This window comes from Saimiri boliviensis, chromosome 13 (genome assembly GCF_048565385.1).
Source record: "Saimiri boliviensis isolate mSaiBol1 chromosome 13, mSaiBol1.pri, whole genome shotgun sequence".
NCBI classification, from domain to species: Eukaryota; Metazoa; Chordata; class Mammalia; order Primates; family Cebidae; genus Saimiri; species Saimiri boliviensis.
In genome coordinates this window covers 54,579,307-54,600,050 of record NC_133461.1, presented here as the reverse complement: position 1 = coordinate 54,600,050, position 20,744 = coordinate 54,579,307, and the positions used below count along the sequence as shown (strand labels likewise).

General features: G+C 36.5%; 1 protein-coding gene across 11 annotated transcripts in view; it reads left to right on the top strand.

Moving 5' to 3' along the window:
- Positions 1–20,744, top strand: part of RBBP8 (RB binding protein 8, endonuclease) — a 109,445-nt gene that overhangs the window by 51,396 nt on the left and 37,305 nt on the right. For 10 of the 11 annotated variants that reach the window (XM_039463839.2, XM_039463838.2, XM_074383691.1 and 7 more), the window contains 4 exons: positions 6,395–6,461; positions 13,291–13,466; positions 15,950–16,054; positions 20,616–20,713. In XM_039463839.2, coding sequence (XP_039319773.2) covers positions 6,395–6,461; positions 13,291–13,466; positions 15,950–16,054; positions 20,616–20,713 — 446 coding nt within the window. The remainder of the gene's footprint in view (positions 1–6,394; positions 6,462–13,290; positions 13,467–15,949; positions 16,055–20,615; positions 20,714–20,744) is intronic. The other variant, XM_074383686.1, reaches the window with a different exon arrangement.

The window sequence follows — 20,744 nt, the reverse complement described above, 5'->3', positions numbered from 1 at the left end:
GTCCACATGGGTCTTAAAGTCATCAGTTCTAAGATAAGAAGCAGGTTTTTGTTGGACATGTCCATATTTGCTTCTTTAGTTTTATCTTATTTCATGTAACTTTAGTACTTAGTAAAAAAAACAAAGCAGACAATTTAGTGTTCTATACTTGGTTTCTCTCTTGGTATTCATGACATACTGTTTTCGTAAGTATACTATTTTCAGTTTATTGTAACTGAAAATTTATAACTGAAAAGTTTATAATAACTCCTTACCTATTGAGTGTAGAGCTTTTCTACATTCTTAGCTGCCTTCTTTTAACTTTTAATATTTACGTTAACCTTAATTCTCTTTTAACCATTTGTCCTTTTGGTGACCATTACCTGGATTTCCCATAAGCTACTCACGATCGATATATTTAAAATCTAATTAATTACCTTCTTTTCTAAACTAATTCTGTCTTTTATTTTTTTTCTGTTAATTATATTGTTATCCTCTGGTTATTCAAACAAGAATATATGAATATATGCTCATTGTTTTAAAAAGAGGTAAGAAAGAATACAGCTTTATTCTGCTCCCAGAAGTAACTACTGTAATAGTCTGATATGTGTCTGTCTAGGTCCAGGTTTGTCTGTCTCTGTTCCTTATTAGACCCTGCTTCCCTCCCTTCTCTTTTGAATTTTAGTGGGATCATATTATACTTTGTGTTCTAATGTGTTATTTCACTTTAGACTATGTCTTGGAAGTCTTTACATGTCAATGTATCTATAGATTCTGTGGTGCATAAAGGTGAACGTGTGAATATATTTAGGAATGTAAGAATATTATCAATGAGTAGAAAATTGTTACATCTCAATAAATATATAGTTGTTTCTTATCATCTGTCAGGTATTGGTTCCAGGACCCAGACCCATACCAAAATCCTTGGATGCTCAAGTACCTTATGTAAAGTTGCATACTATTTGCTTATAACCTACCCACATTCTCCTGCACATTTTAAATCGTCTTTAGATTACTTATAATACAAATGCAGTCTTTACACGTCACTTCATTTGTGTGAATTAAATGTATTCGGTGTGTGACAAATTCAAGTTTTGCTTTTTGGAACTCTGTGGAATTTTTTTTCCCAAATATTTTCTATCCACAGATTCAGAACCCACAGATACAGAAGGCCAACTGTAGTTGAGATCCACAGTCATATTATCGTTAGTACTACTGGAAATCATCTCCAGTAATGTCTACATATTTAATATATTTCCAGCAACTTTATCTAAAATAGAGCCAAAAACTCCAAGCAGGCAAAAAAGTTTGTCTAGGTGTTAAAGTATGAGACAACATTTTTTTAAAGGGATGCATTGTATGCTATAGTTAGGTGTCAGTTTTTAAGCTATTGTCACATTAATGGACTACTCAACTTTTTGTTTGAATGTTTGAGAATTTTTATTACCTTATATCCTCTTCATATTTGGGCAAAATTAATAATAATCTGGTGGGTGAAGAGTGATACCTTTTTAAAACTGGCATTCTCTGTTACTGTTCTGATCAAGTATTATTTTATATGATCACCTTCTTGGGTGAATGGCTTATTTATTCTTTGCCCAGTCTTAAGTTGCCCTATTTGCTGTTCATATTTTTTAATTAACTAAGAGTTATTTACATATTAGGGTAGGATTATTACACTTTGGTAGACATACTGTGCATATATTTTCTACCTTGGTCTCTGTTACCTGTTGACTTCATTTTTTTTTTTCCTTTGAGACACTGTTACTTTTTGCCCAGGCTGTAGTGCAGTGGTGCAGTCTCGGCTCACTGCAGCCTCCACCTCCCGGATTCAAGCAATTCTCCTGCCTCAGCCTCCCTAGTACCTGGGACTACAGGTGCACACTACCATGCCCAGCTAACTTTTGTATTTTTAGTAAGAGACAGGGTTTCATCATATTGGTCAGGCTGATCTCGAACTCCCAACCTCAGTCGATCCACCTGCCTGGGCCTCCCAAAGTACTAGGATTACAGGCATGAGCCACCACGCCCAACTTCATTTTATAACTACTTGACATGTGGAAGTTTTGTATATTGTCTTGTTTAGAAAGGCTTTCTCTACCCCCAAGAATATAAAAATATTCTCCAATTTTTGGAGAATAGCTATACATACACAAGTAAATTTGCATATTGAATGCATCTGGAATTTTTAACATGGAGTGTGAAGTAGAAATTTACCATCTTTAGAGTATACAGCCATTCATCCTCAAGCTTACTGTCTCATGGTCAAAATATGGCAGGTACTTTTTTAGGCCTCGTGATTGCCTTCATACCAGAAGGAAAAAGCAGCAGCAAAAGACTGAAATGGGCCTGCCAGGAGAGTCTTAAAAAAACAGCCACCCAATAACTTTTGCTTCAGTCTCACTAGCTAGGAACCACCAGCACATTCCAGCTCATCCCCATCATTGGAAGATGACTAAGGATTTGAAGCCTTGTGTCAGGCGACCTTTCTGACCTCTTTTATTAACTTTGTTACGGATTGTCTAGGTAAAAATATCATTTGCAAATGGTGAAAATTTTATGTTTTCTTTAATAATTTTTATAGTTTCTTTTGGTGATTGTTTTCCTTTACATATTTCATTGGCCTAAGGGGCTTTAGGATGCTGCCCAGAATAGCAGTTGTTACATAAGGGAAGACTAGAATATATTACCTTTAAGTGTGCTGTGGCCTTCTAGTAGATACATGAAATTAAGTATGGACATTTCCTTCTATGCCTCCTTTGCTAAGTTTTGCTTAATTGTGAATTTATAAAATTCTTAGCATCTGTTCATGTGAGTTTTACTGATAGCTTTTCTAGGCTGAACCAATGTTTAATTTCTCTCTTTTTTTTTGAGTTGTAGTCTCGCACTGTTGCCCAGGCTGGAGTGCAGTGGCACAATCTCTTCTCACTGTAACCTTTGCCTCCTGGTTCAAAAGATTCTCTGTCTCAGCCTCCCAAGTAGCTGGGATTACAGGTGCCTGCCACCACACCAGCTAATTTTTTTGTATTTTTAGTAGAGACGGGGGTTCACCATCTTGGCCCGACTGGTCTTAAACTCCTGACCTTGTGATCCACCCACCTCAGCCTCCCAAAGTGCTGAGATTACAGGCATGAACCACCACGCCTGGCCGGAACTAGGAAATGTATAGTCAGGAAGATAGATAAAATATTTCATAAGCATATGTTAAAATTTCAAATTTGCACAATTTGAGTAACAGGAAAGTTATGAAGGTGAAATCCCAAACAAAGTTGTTTTAAGAATAAATGGCACTAAGGGCTTTAGGATTATGAATTGTTGGTGTTTCTATCTGTTGTGATTTGGAGAGACTGAAAGAATACTATCACTGCTGCTACCTTCCCAGAATCTCTTTTTTCATATGCTACTTTTTTCTTCTTGTCATTTTTCTTGCTTTTTTGGTTTTACTTTTTCCAGTTACTGAATTTTGAGGGTATTTACCTTCTTCATTTGAAAATTTTTTTCTATTCTTTTTGATCAACCTTGAACTTTTAAAATGCTTTTTTTTTTTTCTTTTGAGGTGGAATCTCACTCTGTCCCTCAGGCTGGAGTGCAGTGATGCTATCTCTGCTCACTACAACCTCTGTCTCCTGGGTTCAGGTGATTCTCTTGCCTCAGCCTCCTGAGTAGCTGGGATTATAGGCACATGTGACCACACCCAGCTAAATTTTGCATTTTTAGTAGAGATGGGGTTTCACCATGTTGACTAGTCTCGAACTCCTAACCTCAGTTGATCCACCTTATTATGCATTTTTAAAGTTAATAACTTAATTCTCTTCTGAATAATACAAGTATTTTAAAGCACTTAACTTTGATCTTCTCCTCTTACATGCTGCTTTTGCCCAGTATTTCATTTCTGTATAATTTTTTTTTTTTTTAGCCCAACAAGCTAGATACTTTTTAAAAATTACTTTTAAGTAAAAATGCCTTTTAATTAGCCCAAGGGAGAATCCTTACTTTGCTGATAGTAAATCTTACTGGGACCCTACTTTAATGACTGAAAATGGGAGGGAAGCACACCTAGTTAGAGAGCTTTTCTGTTTGGATAGTTCATCTTTCTGAATGTGAAGGTGCCTTCTCTTGTGTCTACTCTGTTACTTGGGAGCACTGCTCTGATTTCCTTGTCTCAGTATTTATTAATAACTCTAATGTCAAAACTTCTAGACATCTATCCTCATGACTTACAACCTAAGGGCAACTATTAGGCACCCTTTATTTACCCATTTAGCAATCTATGGGCTGTACTGCCTCTGATACTAGAATTGATGTGAGATTCTGCTTGGAAAACTCCCTTTTTTAAAGGCCCTTTTTCTTTGGATCTTACCATCAATATGAGCCTGTTTTTAAATATTTCAGAAATTGTTTATAGTTCTGATCTGTTAGTGACACCCTTTCTGGCTTTTTAATATTGCATTAGAGTGATTTTAGAGTGTTGTTATTTTATTTAGATTTGGAGAGGGAAAATCAAGTAAACCATCTTAATCAGAAATCTAAGGTCATCTTTGACTTCTGTCTGCCCTACAAAGGATAAGTTGCCAAATACTACTGATTTTACTGCTCTTTACTTCCTATTTATACACCTCTATATAGGTTCAGATACTCATTTCTTTTAATGACCACCTGACTTTTTGTCTTGTCAATACTTTTTTTTGAGATGAAGTCTCACTCTGTCGCCCAGGCTGGAGTACAGTGGCGCAGTCTCGGTTCACTGCAACCTCTGCCTCCAGAGTTGAAGCAAGAGTAGTTGGGATTACAGGTGCCTACCACCACACCTGGCTAAATTTTGTATTTTTGGTAGAAACAGGGTTTCACCATGTTGATCAGACTAGTCTCGATCTCCTGACCTCGTGATCCACCCGCCTCCATCTCCCAAACTGCCGTGATTGCAGGCACAAGCCACTGCACCTGGCTGTCACTACTTTCTTCTCACATTGGTATATGCTATATGTACTAACAAATCAATCTTCCCATTATTCATCTATGAAAAATGATTCCTGGTAATCTGTAAGATAAAGTTTTAATTTCTTAGCCTGCTATTGAAAGCTTTCTACCATTTATTATACCCAGTCTTTCTCTGTTCCACTCTGTAGAATAGTCTCCTGTCTAGCTCAGTTGCCCTTTCTTTGATGCATGCCTTCCTTATCTTCTCAAAGGCACAAAGTAACCTCCTTCTCTTTGGAAATTTCCTTAGGACTTTATTTGTACTTCTCTAATGTCCTTGTTACTTTTAAACCTATGAAACATGTTTATGTAATATCTTGCCTCCTTTATTAGACTACACATTGCTTTAGGTTACTGTCTATATCTTAATTTTTTTGGGTCCTCCACAAAAGTAGTTTAATAACCTCACGTGTTGTACATAGTCCAAAAAATGTACTCAGTGTAAGAAAATATGTTTAGACTTATAAATCACTAAATTATTAACAGATTTTTAGAATATAATTAACCTTCTTTGGTAAAAGTTCATTGTATTTACTGTGACTTGATTTCAGCCCACAACTGGATTTCTGCTTTATAAATTAAATAAATATAGATAGAAAAATTTGGTGGAGATTCAAACAGATACTGCTTCAGTGGATATATTTAACTGATACCATAATTATTCATGAAACACAGAGTATGACTCAGATGAAAATTTGACTTGATAAGTGTGTTTGTTATAAAAATTACACTGATATTCAGCTTTTTTTTTTTCCCCCCTGGGAGACTGTCACTCTGTCACCTAGACTGGAGTGCAGTGGCGTGATCTTGGCTCACTACAACCTCCACCTCCTGGGTCCAAGTGATTCTCTTGCCTCCACCTTGAGTAAGTGAGATTACAGGCACGCACCGTCACGCCTGGCTAATTTTTGTAGCTTTGGTAGTGACAGGGTGTCACCATGATGGCTAGGCTGGTCTCGAACTCCTCACCTCAAGTGATCCACCCGCCTCAGCCTCCCAAAGTGCTGGGATTACAGGTGCGAGTCACTGCGCCTGGCCTATTTTATTTTTATGATCAAATTAATTTCAAGATAAGTGACTTTTGCTAAAATGCTATTTGAAATTAGTGGGACTGAGTAACCAGATGGAATTTTTTCTTGTCTTCAGTATGAATAATTGTACTCCCTAGTACATAAAGTACTGTCTCTCTTTTGCCTGCAAGCATTACATAAAATTATCAGTTAATCAGTTACATGGAACTGGCACAGTGTGAGATGTAATACTCCCTACCTAATAACAAATTAGTTTTGCACACTAGTGTTAACCCTGAATAAACATTATGGTTTAGGATTATTAGAAGTCCTAATGTCTTCATAAATGCTGACATAATTTATTTGAAAGACTGACATAGATGTTAATATAAATATATTATTTGCCTTCTTTTTCACATTGTTTTCAGTGAATGAAAGGAATACTCTACAGGAAGAAAATAAAAAGCTTTCTGAACAACTGCAGCAGAAAACTGAGTAAGTATTTTTCCTCAACCTTGTTACTTTATTTTACAAACTATGATGATATGGTAAGAGTTGCAGGTTTCATTTTTAAAATTATGAAGTGTTCTGCAGTTAAAAAATACAAAAATCACTACATTTTTGTGTTTTGAGAGTATAGTGCGAATGCATTTCTTAGATTAATGCTTGAATAAAGTGTCAGCTGTCAATATTGCAGCTAAAACATTTTAATTTTTATAATGATTTATTATAAATAATACATTATTAAAATACTTATATTTCAAACAGATGTTCGAGTTTTGTTAGCTCCCTTCCAGCCCTGTCCCAGAAACTTCATAAGAGCTAACTGAATGTTTTCTCTTATATAGTACTCAGGCCTATAGAACTTCTTCCTTCCTCTGTTCTTCTTCCCTTTCTCTTAAAGAATAAAAACAGTAACTTTTATCTTTTATCTCTTGATGTTGTGTGCCACTTCCTCTTATGTGTGTTTTATGTTTATTATTTCTTTTTTTTTTTTTTTTTTTTTTTTTTTTTTTTTTTTTTTGAGATGGTGTTTCATTCTTGTTACCCAGGCTGGAGTGCAACGGCGCGATCTTGGCTCACCGCACCCTCCGCCCCCTGGGTTCAGGCAATTCTCCTGCCTCAGCCTCCTGAGTAGCTGGGATTACAGGCACGCACCACCATGCCCAGCTAATTTTTTGTATTTTTAGTAGAGACGGAGTTTCACCATGTTGACCAGGATGGTCTCAATCTCTTGACCTCGTGATCCACCCGCCTCGGCCTCCCAAAGTGCTGGGATTACAGGCTTGAGCCACCGTGCCTGGCTGTGTTTATTATTTCTAATTCTCACTGTGGCTCTGCAAAGTAGTTTTCTTATCCTTACTGTACAAATGGGGAAATCAAAGGTCACAAAGTCAAATAACTTGCCTATCATCTTACAGCTAGTAGGTAACAGGACTATCACTCAGACCCATATTTTTTCTGGTTGTTTTTTTTGTTTGTTTTTTTGAGATGGAGTTTCACTCTTGTTACCCCGGCTGGAGTGCAATGACACGATCTCAGCTCACCGCAACCTCCGCCTCCTGGGTTCAGGCAATTCTCCTGCCTCAGCCTCCTGAGTAGCTGGGATTACAGGCACGCGCCACCATGCCCAGCTAATTTTTTTGTATTTTTAGTAGAGACGGGGTTTCACCGTGTTGACCAGGATGGTCTCAATCTCTTGACCTCGTGATCCACCCGCCTCGGCCTCCCGAAGTGCTGGGATTACAGGCTTGAGCCACCGCGCCCGGCCCATATTTTTTCTGAAAAGCCTCTTTTTTTGTTTGTTTGTTTTCCATTATCCAACACTGGATGTTTTTCCTTTTCTTTTTTCTTTTTTCTTTTTTTCTTTTTTGAGACAGAATCTCACACTGTCGCTCAGGCTGGAGTGTAGTGGTGCAATCTTGGCTCACTGCAACCTCAACCTCTGCCTCCTGGGTTTGAGCAATTCTCCTGCCTCAGCCTCTGAGTAGCTGAGATTACACATGTGAACCAGCGTTCCCTGCTAACTTTTGTATTTTGAGTAGAGGCAGGGTTTCGCCATGTTGGCCAGGCTGGTCTTAAACTCCTGACCTCAGACAGTCCACACACCTCAGCTTCCAAAGTGATGGGATTACAGGTGGGAGCCACTGCGCCTGGCCAGAGTATTTTTCTAGATATGATCTGACTAATGCAGAACAGATATATGACTAGCTTTCAGTTCCCATTTATATAAAGCTTATGTGCTATTTTTGAAAACTCAGGATTCAGGATAGTCCTAATGGCATTATAGAGTTCCTAAAGATTGTGTTGCATTTGAGTAGACATTACAAAAACTTCGGTAAAACTATGTAGATGAAACATACTATTTGGCTTAGAATAGTTATTTATGTATAAACACATCTCACAAGTGGAATTATCATTCTTACCAGTATACTTTTAGTATTTTGGATATCCAGTAGAATTCTGATATTCCTCCTCCCATGTGATCAGTCTACTTTTTGAGGAGAGATAATAGATAAGGAAAGGAACCAACCTATGGAATCAGACTGAAGTTATAAAATGTTTATAAGAAAATGTCAACACTTTCTAATTTTAATAATGCTATATAATAAAGAGAGAACATGGGACACAGATCCACAATCTCTTAGGTATAATTCCAAAACCCAAAAGGTTATTTTTGAAATGTTATTCACAACCTAACCTCACTGCAATGGTAGAATGCTATTTATAGATTTTATCCCACTTCATGTGAGTATTCATGTTTTGCTGTGAAAAATCAATGTGTTTGATTACAGGACGATGCTTCATATTCCACTGGAGCTAGTAGGTAATTATGTATGTATGTTCTGTATTATCTTTCATTTAAAAAAAAAAAAATTTAGAATTTAGAATCCCATCTGGTTCCAAGGATTTCAGATAAGTGATTGTTGACCTACATTAATTTATATGAAGTGATTATGTATATACATAGCTTATGGTATTTTGAACACATCAGCTTTGATCTTTATGAGTACCAAAATGATGAAATACCAAGTGTGTAGAAGTAGAAACCAACGTGTATAAATTATCTTGAAACTATATCATGTCTTGGTAGAAACATGAATTCTAATTAGTTCAGAATTAATTTTTAGTGTTCTCAAACATACACATTTTCCTGTTAAAGCTCATTGATGTTTTAGAAAAGAAGGAAAGTCTAAAGTTTGAAATTACAGGAAAGAGTAATCATATAGATGAGCTCAAGACATATATTTTATTTAGGACATGCTTAGTCAAAAGAATATAGGAGATGATCTGATTGTGTCTTTATTCTCTTCTAAAATTTCAGATAGTTGTGATTCTCATGAACCAACTTCTTTTGTAGCTTGGTCTCAAACAAACTGCATTTGCTTGGTAGTTTTTTTTTTTAAGCAAATATCGTCTTGTAAAGGCAACCTAGTTTTCTCTGACGACCTAAACCACTATCATATTATGCTATTTGTGCCTGAAATTCCCCTGAACTTCAGAAAAAATATTACTTGACTTATACTTCTGCTTGTTAAATGCAGTAACCCTAACTCTTCTGAGCTAGTTTTGATGTTACAGATAGCTTATATGGTAGAATGGTTATTAGTGACAACAAAATTATTCAGTAAAATTTTGCCATTATAAAGTTAAGTATATATATAAATAAGCTAGGTATTGAGGTCATCACTCTCTTTGTTTTAGGAAATAGATGTGATGGGTCAGTGAAAGTCAAAGGAGTCTATACACATAAGAGTTCAAAGGGCTGTAGAATTGGTTTCATTCAACCCTCTTCTAAATTGAATTCCTTATACAACTTTAACAAATAGCTGTTGTTTAATCATGTCTAGTAGAAGTTTACTGTTTCCCAAGCCTATTTAAATTTAGTGAAACAAAATTATTAGAAAATTCTTTCTAAGTTTGTATAGAAATTACACTGCTTATGAGTTACATTTCTTGATTCTGACTTTGCCTTCCTGGACCATAAGTCTATTCTCCTTTGCTGCTTGACAACTCTTTTGATACATGAAGACAGCTATCATGGCCCTCCTGAATCTTGTTTTCTCTAGAGTAAATATCCTCTGTTCATTTATGTGGCATTACTTCAACTCTTCAAACTGCGAATTTTAAAAAATGTTTTAGTTTGTCAATATCCGAATTGAGAATTCAATATTCTAGAGATAGCATGATCAGTGGAGCAGTACTGCCACCTCCCCTACGATGGCTATAACATTACTTTAAGTTTAAATTATGTTTTTAACTGGAAATAAAAGTTCTTCAGAGAAGAAAAAGAAAAAAGCTGAATATTTAAAACTTTTTTACAGACTCATGAAGGGAAACCCCAGATCCACAATTATAGGTCTTTGGGGAAGAAACCAACTAAAACAATTTTGACAGGAATTTAAGAGGGAGCAGGGGTCCACAAATCAAGCAGCTTAAGCCATCAGAAGTGAAAGGAGGACAAGTGTGTGTAATTATTTTAACCAAAAGCTGTGATGTCAACTCTTCCTTTTTTTTTTTTTTTTCCAGAAAATCAGTGAGACTAATATTTTAAAGAATGAACTTGGTCAATGTATGGACTTTTGTTTTTCCTCTTATGACAAAGGAAGACAAAGCTGGCACTCCTTTACTTAGTTTAGGAACCTCTACTTAGAGCTAGTTTTGTGTTTTTGTTTTTTCCTTCTATGATCCCAGCTACTTCTACATTGACTCTGCCAGGAAATCAATTTCTTCTCGTGACTTATTCATGTTTCAGGTTGAATTTTTATGACTAATAGGCAAGCAGGCTGTGACGTGATTAGTTAAAGCTAGGTCAGATAGATTTCACACTCCATTAATTTACAAGCCTTTCTCATATGACTTTAACTTACTGTTTTTCCAGAATAAGAGTAGAATTATAGGAAGAGATTAAAAATTAGATGTTAGATCTATTGCACAGAATGGTGACTTAATAAATAATGATTGTATATTTCAAAATTGCCAAGTAGATTTTTAATGTTTTTACTATTAAAAAAAAAAGATATGTGAAGTGATAGATGTTAACTAGCTTGATTTAATCATTCTACAGTGTAAAGATGTATCAAAAAAATGTTGTTGAACCCAGTAAGTAGTTACAATTATTTGTCAATTAGAAACAAAATTTGACTGGGTACAGTGGCTCACACAAAGTGCTGGTAATCCCAGCACTTTGGGAGGCCAAGATAGGCAGATCACTGAAGGTCAGGAGTTTGAGACCAGCCTGGGCAACATGGTAAAGTCCCATCTCCATTAAAAATACAAAAACTAGCCGGGTGTGGTGGCACGAGAACCTGTAGTCCCAGCTACTCAAGGAGGCTGAGGCACAGAAATCGCTTGAACCCGGGAGGCAGAGGTTGCAGTGAGCCGAGATCGTACCACTGCACTCCAGCCTAGACCACAGAACAAGACTCAAAAACATAATAAAATTTTAGATAATTAGGTATTTGCTCTAAAGATTGTTTCTTGGTATAAAATGTAGGATTAAAGGCCACAAATAATATTGATATCATTCAGGAAATTAAAGTATAAATCTTTGTTGGGAAAAATTAATCTTTGTCTTCCAATTAATGCTTCTTAAAAGTCTCTGTTGGTCATAGTTTGTATAGTTCTTACTATATAACTTTTTATTTGGAAATACTATTGCAAGTTAATGTAAGTCTAATAGGACAGACTGATCTGATCATGTAAAGCCTAGATGTCTGATAGACTGGTAACAATTGGTTTGCAAATAAGGTCAGTTATGGTTTGACATGGGAAAGTCGATTAACCTTATTTTTACTCAATATTCACAATTCACTTCAAACCAAATCTTTCAGTACCATTGGTCCTGAATTGAGTTAGGCAAGAACATATGCCTAGATCCAGACAAATTGATTCTCTAGTGGAATCTGGGACTGTCTCATATTCACTCAACAAATGTTTTTGCCATACCTACTATATGTCTACTGTGGTAGGCTCTTGTGATTTATCAGTGAACCAAAGATCCTATCCTCTTAGAACTTACCTTCTAACAGGTGAGCAATAGATATAATAAATTGTAGCTGGGCGTCATGGTTCACACCTGTAATCCCAGCACTTTAGGAGGCCGAGGTAGGCAAATCACTTGAGGTCAGGAGTTTGAGACCAGCCTGGCCAACATAGTGAAATCCTGTCTCTACTAAAAATACAAAAATTAGCCAGGCGTGTTGTCACATGCCCATAATCCCACCTCAGCCTCCCAAGTAGCTGAGACTACAGGCGTGTGCCACCACACCCCCCCAAAATTTTTTTTTTTTTTTTTGGTAGCAATAGGGTTTTGCCTGGGCCTCCCAAAGTGCTGGAATTGCAGGTGTGAGCCACGGGGCCCAGCTGATTTATATCTTAGTAGTACTCTTGTGACTGCTATTGAGAGTAGACTATACAGGGACCTAGATAAAAGTAGTAACAGAAACTCAAATTTTGAAGCCTTCTTATAGACTGTAGGTAACACATCTGGTTAACAGTAGGGCCTCTAGGGTCTGACTGCTGAGATTTAAATCCTGACTGTTACTTACCATTTTAGTAAATGACTTCTATATCTTCATTTCCTCATTTGTAAAATGAAAGTAGTAATACCTCATAGAGTTGTGATAATTAAACCAATCATTTAAATAGTGCCGGGCAATGTAAACATACAGCAGATGTTGATTGTTATCGGTGTTAGTGTTCTCATCCTATATTTGTCAAGCATGCTAATTCTACTACCACCATGTTTAACATTGGTTCTTTCCTTTCCATATGGACTTAAAATATTCTAGTTCAGACCACAGACAGAACATCTTGCCTGGACTATTATAGCCACTGTCTAAGTGGTTTCCTGGCCTCCTGTCCTTCTGTCCTAATGTGGCATAATGCCGTTAGATTGTCACATTATATCCACGATTTAAAACCTTAATTTCTTTCCTCTTGCTTTCTACATTATGTACACACTGAGCTCATGGCTCTCCTTCATGTAATTCCAGCTTTCCCTTCTCCAATATAAGTACACTGCACTATATGCCTTTCCTCAAACTGGATCCTCTGCTGATCTTGTCTGCAATTTGAAATACTTTTATTTTCACCTGAAGTGCCACTGACTATACTTTTTACTTCACTTTTCACAGTAGTATTCCCCACTGGGTGCTGTAATCATTTGTGTACTTCTCTAATCCTTAGGTTTGGAACATTAGATGCAAGGAATTACATCCCTTAGAGCTTCATGGTTGTGTTCTGTTGTAACCCGGTGCCATGTAGTAAATATTTTAATATTTATTTAATTGATTTGCTTTCCATTGTCATTCTTCTCTAGAAATGATCAACAGCATCAAGCAGCTGAGCTTGAATGTGAGGAAGACATTATTCCAGATTCACCGATAACAGCCTTCTCATTTTCTGGCGTTAACCGGCTGCGAAGAAAGGAGAACCCCCATGTCCGATACATAGAACAAACACATACTAAATTGGAGCACTCTGTGTGTGCAAATGGTAAGAGTTGGAGTTGTATTTTAGTTCTCTGGTTTTGTAAACCATTGCTCATCTACAGGTTTTTATGTTATTCAATCTAGTGGAAAGAAAATAGTCACTATTCTGGTATCACGTGGTACAACTATGAGTTCAACTACTATTAGCAAAATGACTGAGAAGGCATTTCTGTCCCTGTTATGTATAGATATGTGTTGTCTATATGACATGTGAATATGCCATATTTTATAAACATAGTAAATAATTTCTTTTTCTTTTAAAAATACTCCTATGGGTATACATCCAAGTGGGATAGAAGGAAAAAGGAAAAGAACTTAACATTAATTTTACCTGCTATGTATCTGGTATTATGCTGAGTGATTTGCATATATTATTGCTGTGTTTTAATTCTCATAACAGCTTGAGATAACTATCACCTCCTTTGTTTTATAGATGAGAAAAGATATGTTTAGAAAGGTTAAATAACTCACTGGAGGTCAACTTGTAGATGAGTCAGAATTCAAATATAGATCTTCGTAGGTCTGAACTTTCCTACTCTCCAAGTCTTTGCCCGTGGGTACTCCTGCCATTGGAGCTTTCTATAACTGGCTGTTTTTATTTGTTATAATTTGTGGGAGTTAATAGTAATCAAGAACTGGTGGGTTTTTGTTTTTTGTTTTTGAAGGGGACAGAGTTTCACTCTGTTGCCTAGCCTAAAGTGCAATGGTGTGATGTCGGCTGACTGCAACCTCCGCCCCCTGGTTCAAGGGATTCTCCTGCTTCAGCCTCCTGAGTAGCTGGGATCACAGGCACATGCCACCATGCTCTGCTAATTTTTGTATTTTTTTTTGTAGAGATGGGGTTTCACCATGTTGGTCATGCTGGTCTCCATCTCCTAACCTCATGATCCGCCCACCTCGGCCTCCCAAAGTGCTAGGATTACAGGGGTGAGCCACCAGGCCTGGCAAGAAATAGTGTTATAATGTGTCTACTTTGTGGCTTTTCAGTGGCATGTTTCTAATTCCAGCCTAGTTTATCATTTCCGCTAAATGCTTTAAAACTGCCTTTCACATAGTCCCAAAATTTATTATGTGCTGTGATACGAGTATTCCTTTTAGTATTAATCTAAAGCAAACAGTTAAGACTTTAATTTTTAACCTAAACTATTTGCAGCAAGGAAAGCATGGGGGTAGGGAATATATACATAGTTCTAGATATATTTGTTTAATACAAATAAATTGTTGACAGTAAATATGCCTTTAAACAAATAAGCAGCTCTTATTCTTAGATGTTGGAACATTGGCAGTTTTCCCCCATTTTATAAGCATTTGTATCACCATCTAGTGGAAAACAAAAGAACTGTTAAAAATCCTACACTTAATTAGGAGCTAAGTTAAAATGTAAAATCATAGATCTAAAATGAATATCCATTGACCTTTTAGTTTGCTGTCAGACAGGACATGAATCATTAAAGATAATCACTGTATAATTTAGATCAAATTTAAATCCACATATAAGAATATCTAGAAAACAATTTTGTATTAGGAAAGTCTTTCATAACTACTACAAATGCTTCTGGTTTATTTCTTCTTTGTATGAAAGCAGCATATAACTATTTAGAAATATAATTCACTTGCTTTAACTTGTTCTCATCATTTTTTACTTGGAATGCAAAATTTGGTTTTAAGATATACGATAACTTTGAGCCATACAAATGATTTTAAAATAATGTTAAATGCTTTAATGACTAATTAGTCCTGTTCTTTAACTTCCCTTGCTTGCTTATTTTAAGGTTTATAATACTTTTTAATGTTATTCCCAAGTTATAAATTGTAAAACCGTTTCACTGTACTTTGTCCTTATTTTGATTTTCTTTGAACTAAATCTTTAAATAGTGGAGTGATTTCTGATAAAGCATGGTTCATAGTTTCCTTCCCAAAAATAAAAACTCTAAAACAAAGATCATGGAGATAAGTGATATAGTATACATTAGATTGATTGATCATTTGTTTATTGATTGAGTGAGTTGGTTCTAACCCTGTCATCCAGGGTGGAGTACAGTGGTGTGATCTGTAGCTTACTGCAACCTGTAACTTACAGGCTCAAGAGATTTTCCTGCCTCAGCCTGCCAAGGTGCTAGGATTACAGGCATGAGCGACTGTGCCCACCCCGGTATACCTTTTAAATTAACCTGCTGATATCTAACAAATACAAAAAGAAAAGTAACATTAAAATGTTACTATTCTAGGCAATTTAGATCAGAAGAAGCTCTCTGTTCTAGTCCCTGCTCTCCCAATGTCTTAACTTAAACAGCTTTGTTTCTTAGTGAAATTAAAGGCCCTTAATTCTTAGAATATGATAAATATGTCAATAAAGTAGTATTTATAATAGATTTAAATACAGATAAATACATAAAAATTTTTAATATGAATAAATAAAATAATTTGATAATACTTTCCATCATCATTGTTTATTATGTAATCTCTCTTCTTTTTTTCTCCGCTTAGAATTGAGAAAAGTTTCCAAGTCTTCAGCTCATCCACAACATAATCCTAATGAAAATGAAATTCTAGTAGCTGACACTTATGATCAAAGTCAATCTTCAATGGCCAGTAAGCAAGATACTGAGATTACTTTACAAGTTTAAAATTGTGGTTATTGGTGGGTAAGAGTGACCCACAGTCTAACTTAGACAATATTTTAAAGGTATTATTCATATATTTTTGTTTATATTACTAGTTTAATGTCTTTCTCATATTAGAAAGTAATGCTATCCTATTATTAGTTCATATAAATATCCCGAATTATTAACATAAATTACTAATAATTTTAAGTAAAGAAGACTTTACTGTGATTTACTCATTTGTTCAACAAATGTTTAAGTGACTATTGTATCCCAGGCACTGAATAAAACAAAGCGCTTGTCTTCATGGAGCTTATGATCAAGTTGACGGAGAAATACATTGTCTGATATACATTTGTCAGACAAAAGCAAGTGCTCTGAAGACAAGTGAAGCAGGGTGAGAAGGGATATTAGAAAGCCTCACTTGTAAAGTGATATTTGCTTAGGGACTGAGGGAGGGAAGTGAGTCACATGTCAGTCTGTGAGAAGGGCACCCAGGCAGAGAGATTAGCAAGCCCAGAGGCCTTGCAGTGAAGATGCCATTTGGTTTGTTTGAGGAATATTAAGGAACCCTGTGTGGCTGAAGCAGAGTGAGTGAAGGGGAGATTGGTTTGGACAACAGGAAAAATAGAGTTACCACTTACTGAGATGGAAGAACTAGGAGCCACAGGTGTATAGCTTGGGGCGGCGATGGGTAGAAATTAGAAGTTTGGTTTTGGGAATATTCTATTTGAAATGCAAAATCGACATTTAGGTAGAGTTTGGATTTGTGAGTAGATGTGAGTTAGAGTTCAGAGTAGAAGTTTAGGATGGAGACACAGATGGAAGTTGTCAGCATGTAGAAGATGAGATTACAAGCAAGTGAGTATAGGTGGGGATGAGAAGAAGTCCAAGTACTGAGCCTTGGGGAACTTCATTATGTAAAGCCATGATTTTCAACTTTTCATTTGTTGAAGAACCCCCACCCTAGCGTTTTTAGACATTTTTCCTCCCAATCCCTTCCCCCCTGGAATTTTATTACTGCAGATATACTGTATATCTGTTTAGGTGATATGTGTATGCATATATGTCTGTGCTTTATACATAAAAGAGTAAGGAGTTTTTTTTGTTTTGTTTTGTTCCTTTGTTTGTTTGTTCGCTCCTCCTTGCCCTGAACCATTTTTCATTTTTCACTCCCTTAAGAGAAATACTGTAGCTGTTGAGGTTGTGAAAATGAGTAGGAACCAACAAAACAGAGAAGGAGCTAGGAAGACTAAAAGCGGTGTCTTTTCAGCCAAGTGGAGAGAGGATGAAAGAGTGGTCAACTGTGTTTAACAATGCTAACAGGTCAAGTAAGATGAAGACTTCTTAGAATTGACCGTGGGATCTGGTTGTGTGGAGATCATTGAGTGTTAAACTAGTAATGTGATAAAAGCCGTTAAGGTGTCATGGTGATCATCTGAGATCTGTGTCATGTTCAGAGGAGACTAAGGCAGGGAAAGTGGAAAGAGCACATACAAACAAGTCCTCCAAGATATTTTACAGTAAAGAGGAGGAGAGAATAGGACAGTGGCTAAAGAAGAACATGGGTCAAGGGAGGAGCTTTTCAAGATGAAATATTAGAGCATGATCAGCATATACTTATGCTGATAGGATGATGAAGTAAAGAGGGGAAATTAATAATTCTAGAGAAAGACGGAACAATTGCAGCATCCTTAGAAAGGTCAGAGGAAATGAGATCCAGAGCTCAGTTGGAAGGATTAGCCAAGGTTAATCATTTTTATTCATTTTATAATAGTAAATGTAAAAGTTACATTCTGAAAGATACATATCATTTTATATTAACACGTGTGTCTGTTTATCTGTCCATGAGTATGTGTGCATGTGCATGGAGGCTCAGGGTCCAGCAAAGGGTGCTGGGCATATTACACTGAGTATGGCAGATCGTTGTTTCTCAGCTCTCTAGAGCCAATTCTCTTCTGCTGCTGCCAGGTCTTTGCTTCATCATTTGTTCTGTCTTCTTTATACAGTATCTGCAGTGTCTCTGCTGGCTTATTCTTCCCCATATACACATATATGTTATCTTCCATCTTTAAGAAATAACCCCCCTTTTAGTCATCTCCACCTTTAGCTACAGCTTCTTTTCAGAGTTGAAGAAGTATTAATAGTCTATACTCAATATCTTTACTTTCTTAATTCCCATTCACTCCAACTCACTGTAGTATGGATTCTACTCCCCCACCCCTACCTGTAAGAGAAAGAGAGAGAACAAGAGAGAGGGAAGGAGGAAGGGAGGAGAGAGAAAAGTGCTAGAGGAGGCAGGTACAGGGGAAGGGAGGGAGGGAGACTTACAGGGATTGAAGAGAGGAGAATACATTCACATACCCTTTCTTTTATTATTATTATTATACTTTATTATTATTATTATTATTGTACTTTAAGTTCTGGGGTACATGTGCAGATTGTGCAGGATTGTTACATAGGTATACACATCCATCACCTACATTAGGTATTTCTACTAATGTTTTCCCTCCCCAATCCCTCCACCCTCTGCTATCCCTCCCCTAACCTCCCTACCCCCCAACAGGCCCCAGTGTGTGATGTTCTCCTCCCTGTGTCCATGTGTTCTCATTGTTCAACACCCACTTATGAGTGAGAATGTTTGTTTTTCTGTTCTTGTGTCAGTTTGCTGAGAATTCACATACCCTTTCTTACTTCTTACACTTGAACTGCCTCTGACTGCAAATGTCATCAGTGTTGCTGTTCTCCAAAATATATGGTACTATGGCTGTTCTATTTCTGTCTCTCTCTTTTTTTTTTTTTTTTTTGAGATAGGGTCTCTCTCTGTCACCCAGGCTGGAGTGCAGTGGCACAAACAGCTCACTTTGCAGCCTCAACCTCCCAGGCTCAAGTGATCCACCGATCTCAGCCCCTCAAGTAGCTGAGACTACAAGCACGCACCACCACGTCTGGCTAGTATTTGTATTTTCGTAGAAACAGGGTTTCACCATGTTGCTGAGGCTGGTCTCACTCTCCTAGGCTCAAATGATCAACCTGCTTCAGCCTCCCAAAGTGTTGGGATTACAGGCATGAGCCACTCCACCTGGCCTCACTTTCTATCTCTTTCTGGAGGAAAGCCAGTAGTCTGCTCTAACTCATAGGCTAATAAATCCCAAAACTGTATCTCTGATCAAGACTTTTCTTCTGGATTCCCAACCAATGTATTTACCTGCTGTAAATACATTGAAGTTGAAAGGGACATCTTTCAACTTCAGCATGTCTGCAGTTGACACTTAACCTGTCAAACCAACTCTTCATCTTTGTATTTGCAGTCTCAGTGAATGACACTATACATGCCTCTTTGGGTCGTCCTAGATTTCTGCTTCATCTGTTTTCTATAAACAGCATCTACGTCTTATTGATTCTGCCTCCTAAATACCTGTTTTACATATTCTTCTGCACTCATATAGGCTACTAGTATCTCTCATCAAGACAACATATTCTAGTAATCTAATTAGTCCTCTTGCCTATTAGTGATTACTTGTTGCCTTATGAGTATGTCACAGCCGCAAGTACCTTTTCAACCCACACATTGCATTTGTTTTATTTAAAACTCCTGGATATCTCTTCATTGTCTACAGGATAAATTTGAAACTCCTTTGCATAATCTGACCCCTAACCATAACCTAACCAACCTAACTGGGTTTGTGTCCTACTCCCATTTTATGCAGTTTGACTTCTAGCAGTCAAACCACGAATAGTTCCCTGAACAATTTTGTTTCACTTATATAGACCCTTAATTATACCTAGAATTCTACTTTCTATTTCCAGTCCAGTTAACTTGCCATATTCTTCCTTCTCTCAGGAATCAGCTTAGGCATCACTTACAACTTTCCTTGATTTCCCAAGACAGATTTAAGAGTCCTTGCTCTATCTTTAAATCACCCCTTTTTTTGTACCATTATTATAATGTTTATCACATTCTATTGCAATTCTCTTTTTACCTTTCAACTATAGCCCATAAGCTCCTTGAGAACAAGAACTTTTTCTTTTCATCTAGTGCTTAGCACAATACCTGGAACATAAGTGCTCCATAAATATTTGAGTTAAACCTTTATAAAATACTGGAACATAGGTGATTTATGAATATGTGTTAGCTTGAGACCTGAAAAATATGCAGTGTTGACAGTCTCTCCTACAAAGCTTTTATGAAAGATACGGTATAGTTTGATATTCATTTTATAAGATAAGTCACAATAATTCCACTGTAAATCTATTTTATGATTTATTTCCCAGTGGCAATAAGAAAAATTATCTACCTACTGCATTCAGTTCATTTAGGAAAAACAGAAAACTTGAAAAATTTTAGCAAGCATAGACCTACAACTTACTGCCATTTATGTCAGGTATTTTGGATCTTTTGCACAGAATTTTAAAAAGTGTCTAGTGCCATCTGATAAAGTGGTTCTTGAGCCTTTTCCTTCCTCTTTTGTCATTTTAATATATCTAGCTTCTACAGTTTTGTATAATTGGTTTTATTATTTTTTAAATGGTTTATTATTTATTCTTAGAAACACATGGAACAAGCAGCTATACCCCTGATAAGTCATCTTTTAATTTAGCTACAGTTGTTGCTGAAACACTTGGACTTCGTGTTCAGGAAGAATCTGTAAGTAATTGTTTAGTTTGGCAATAACATG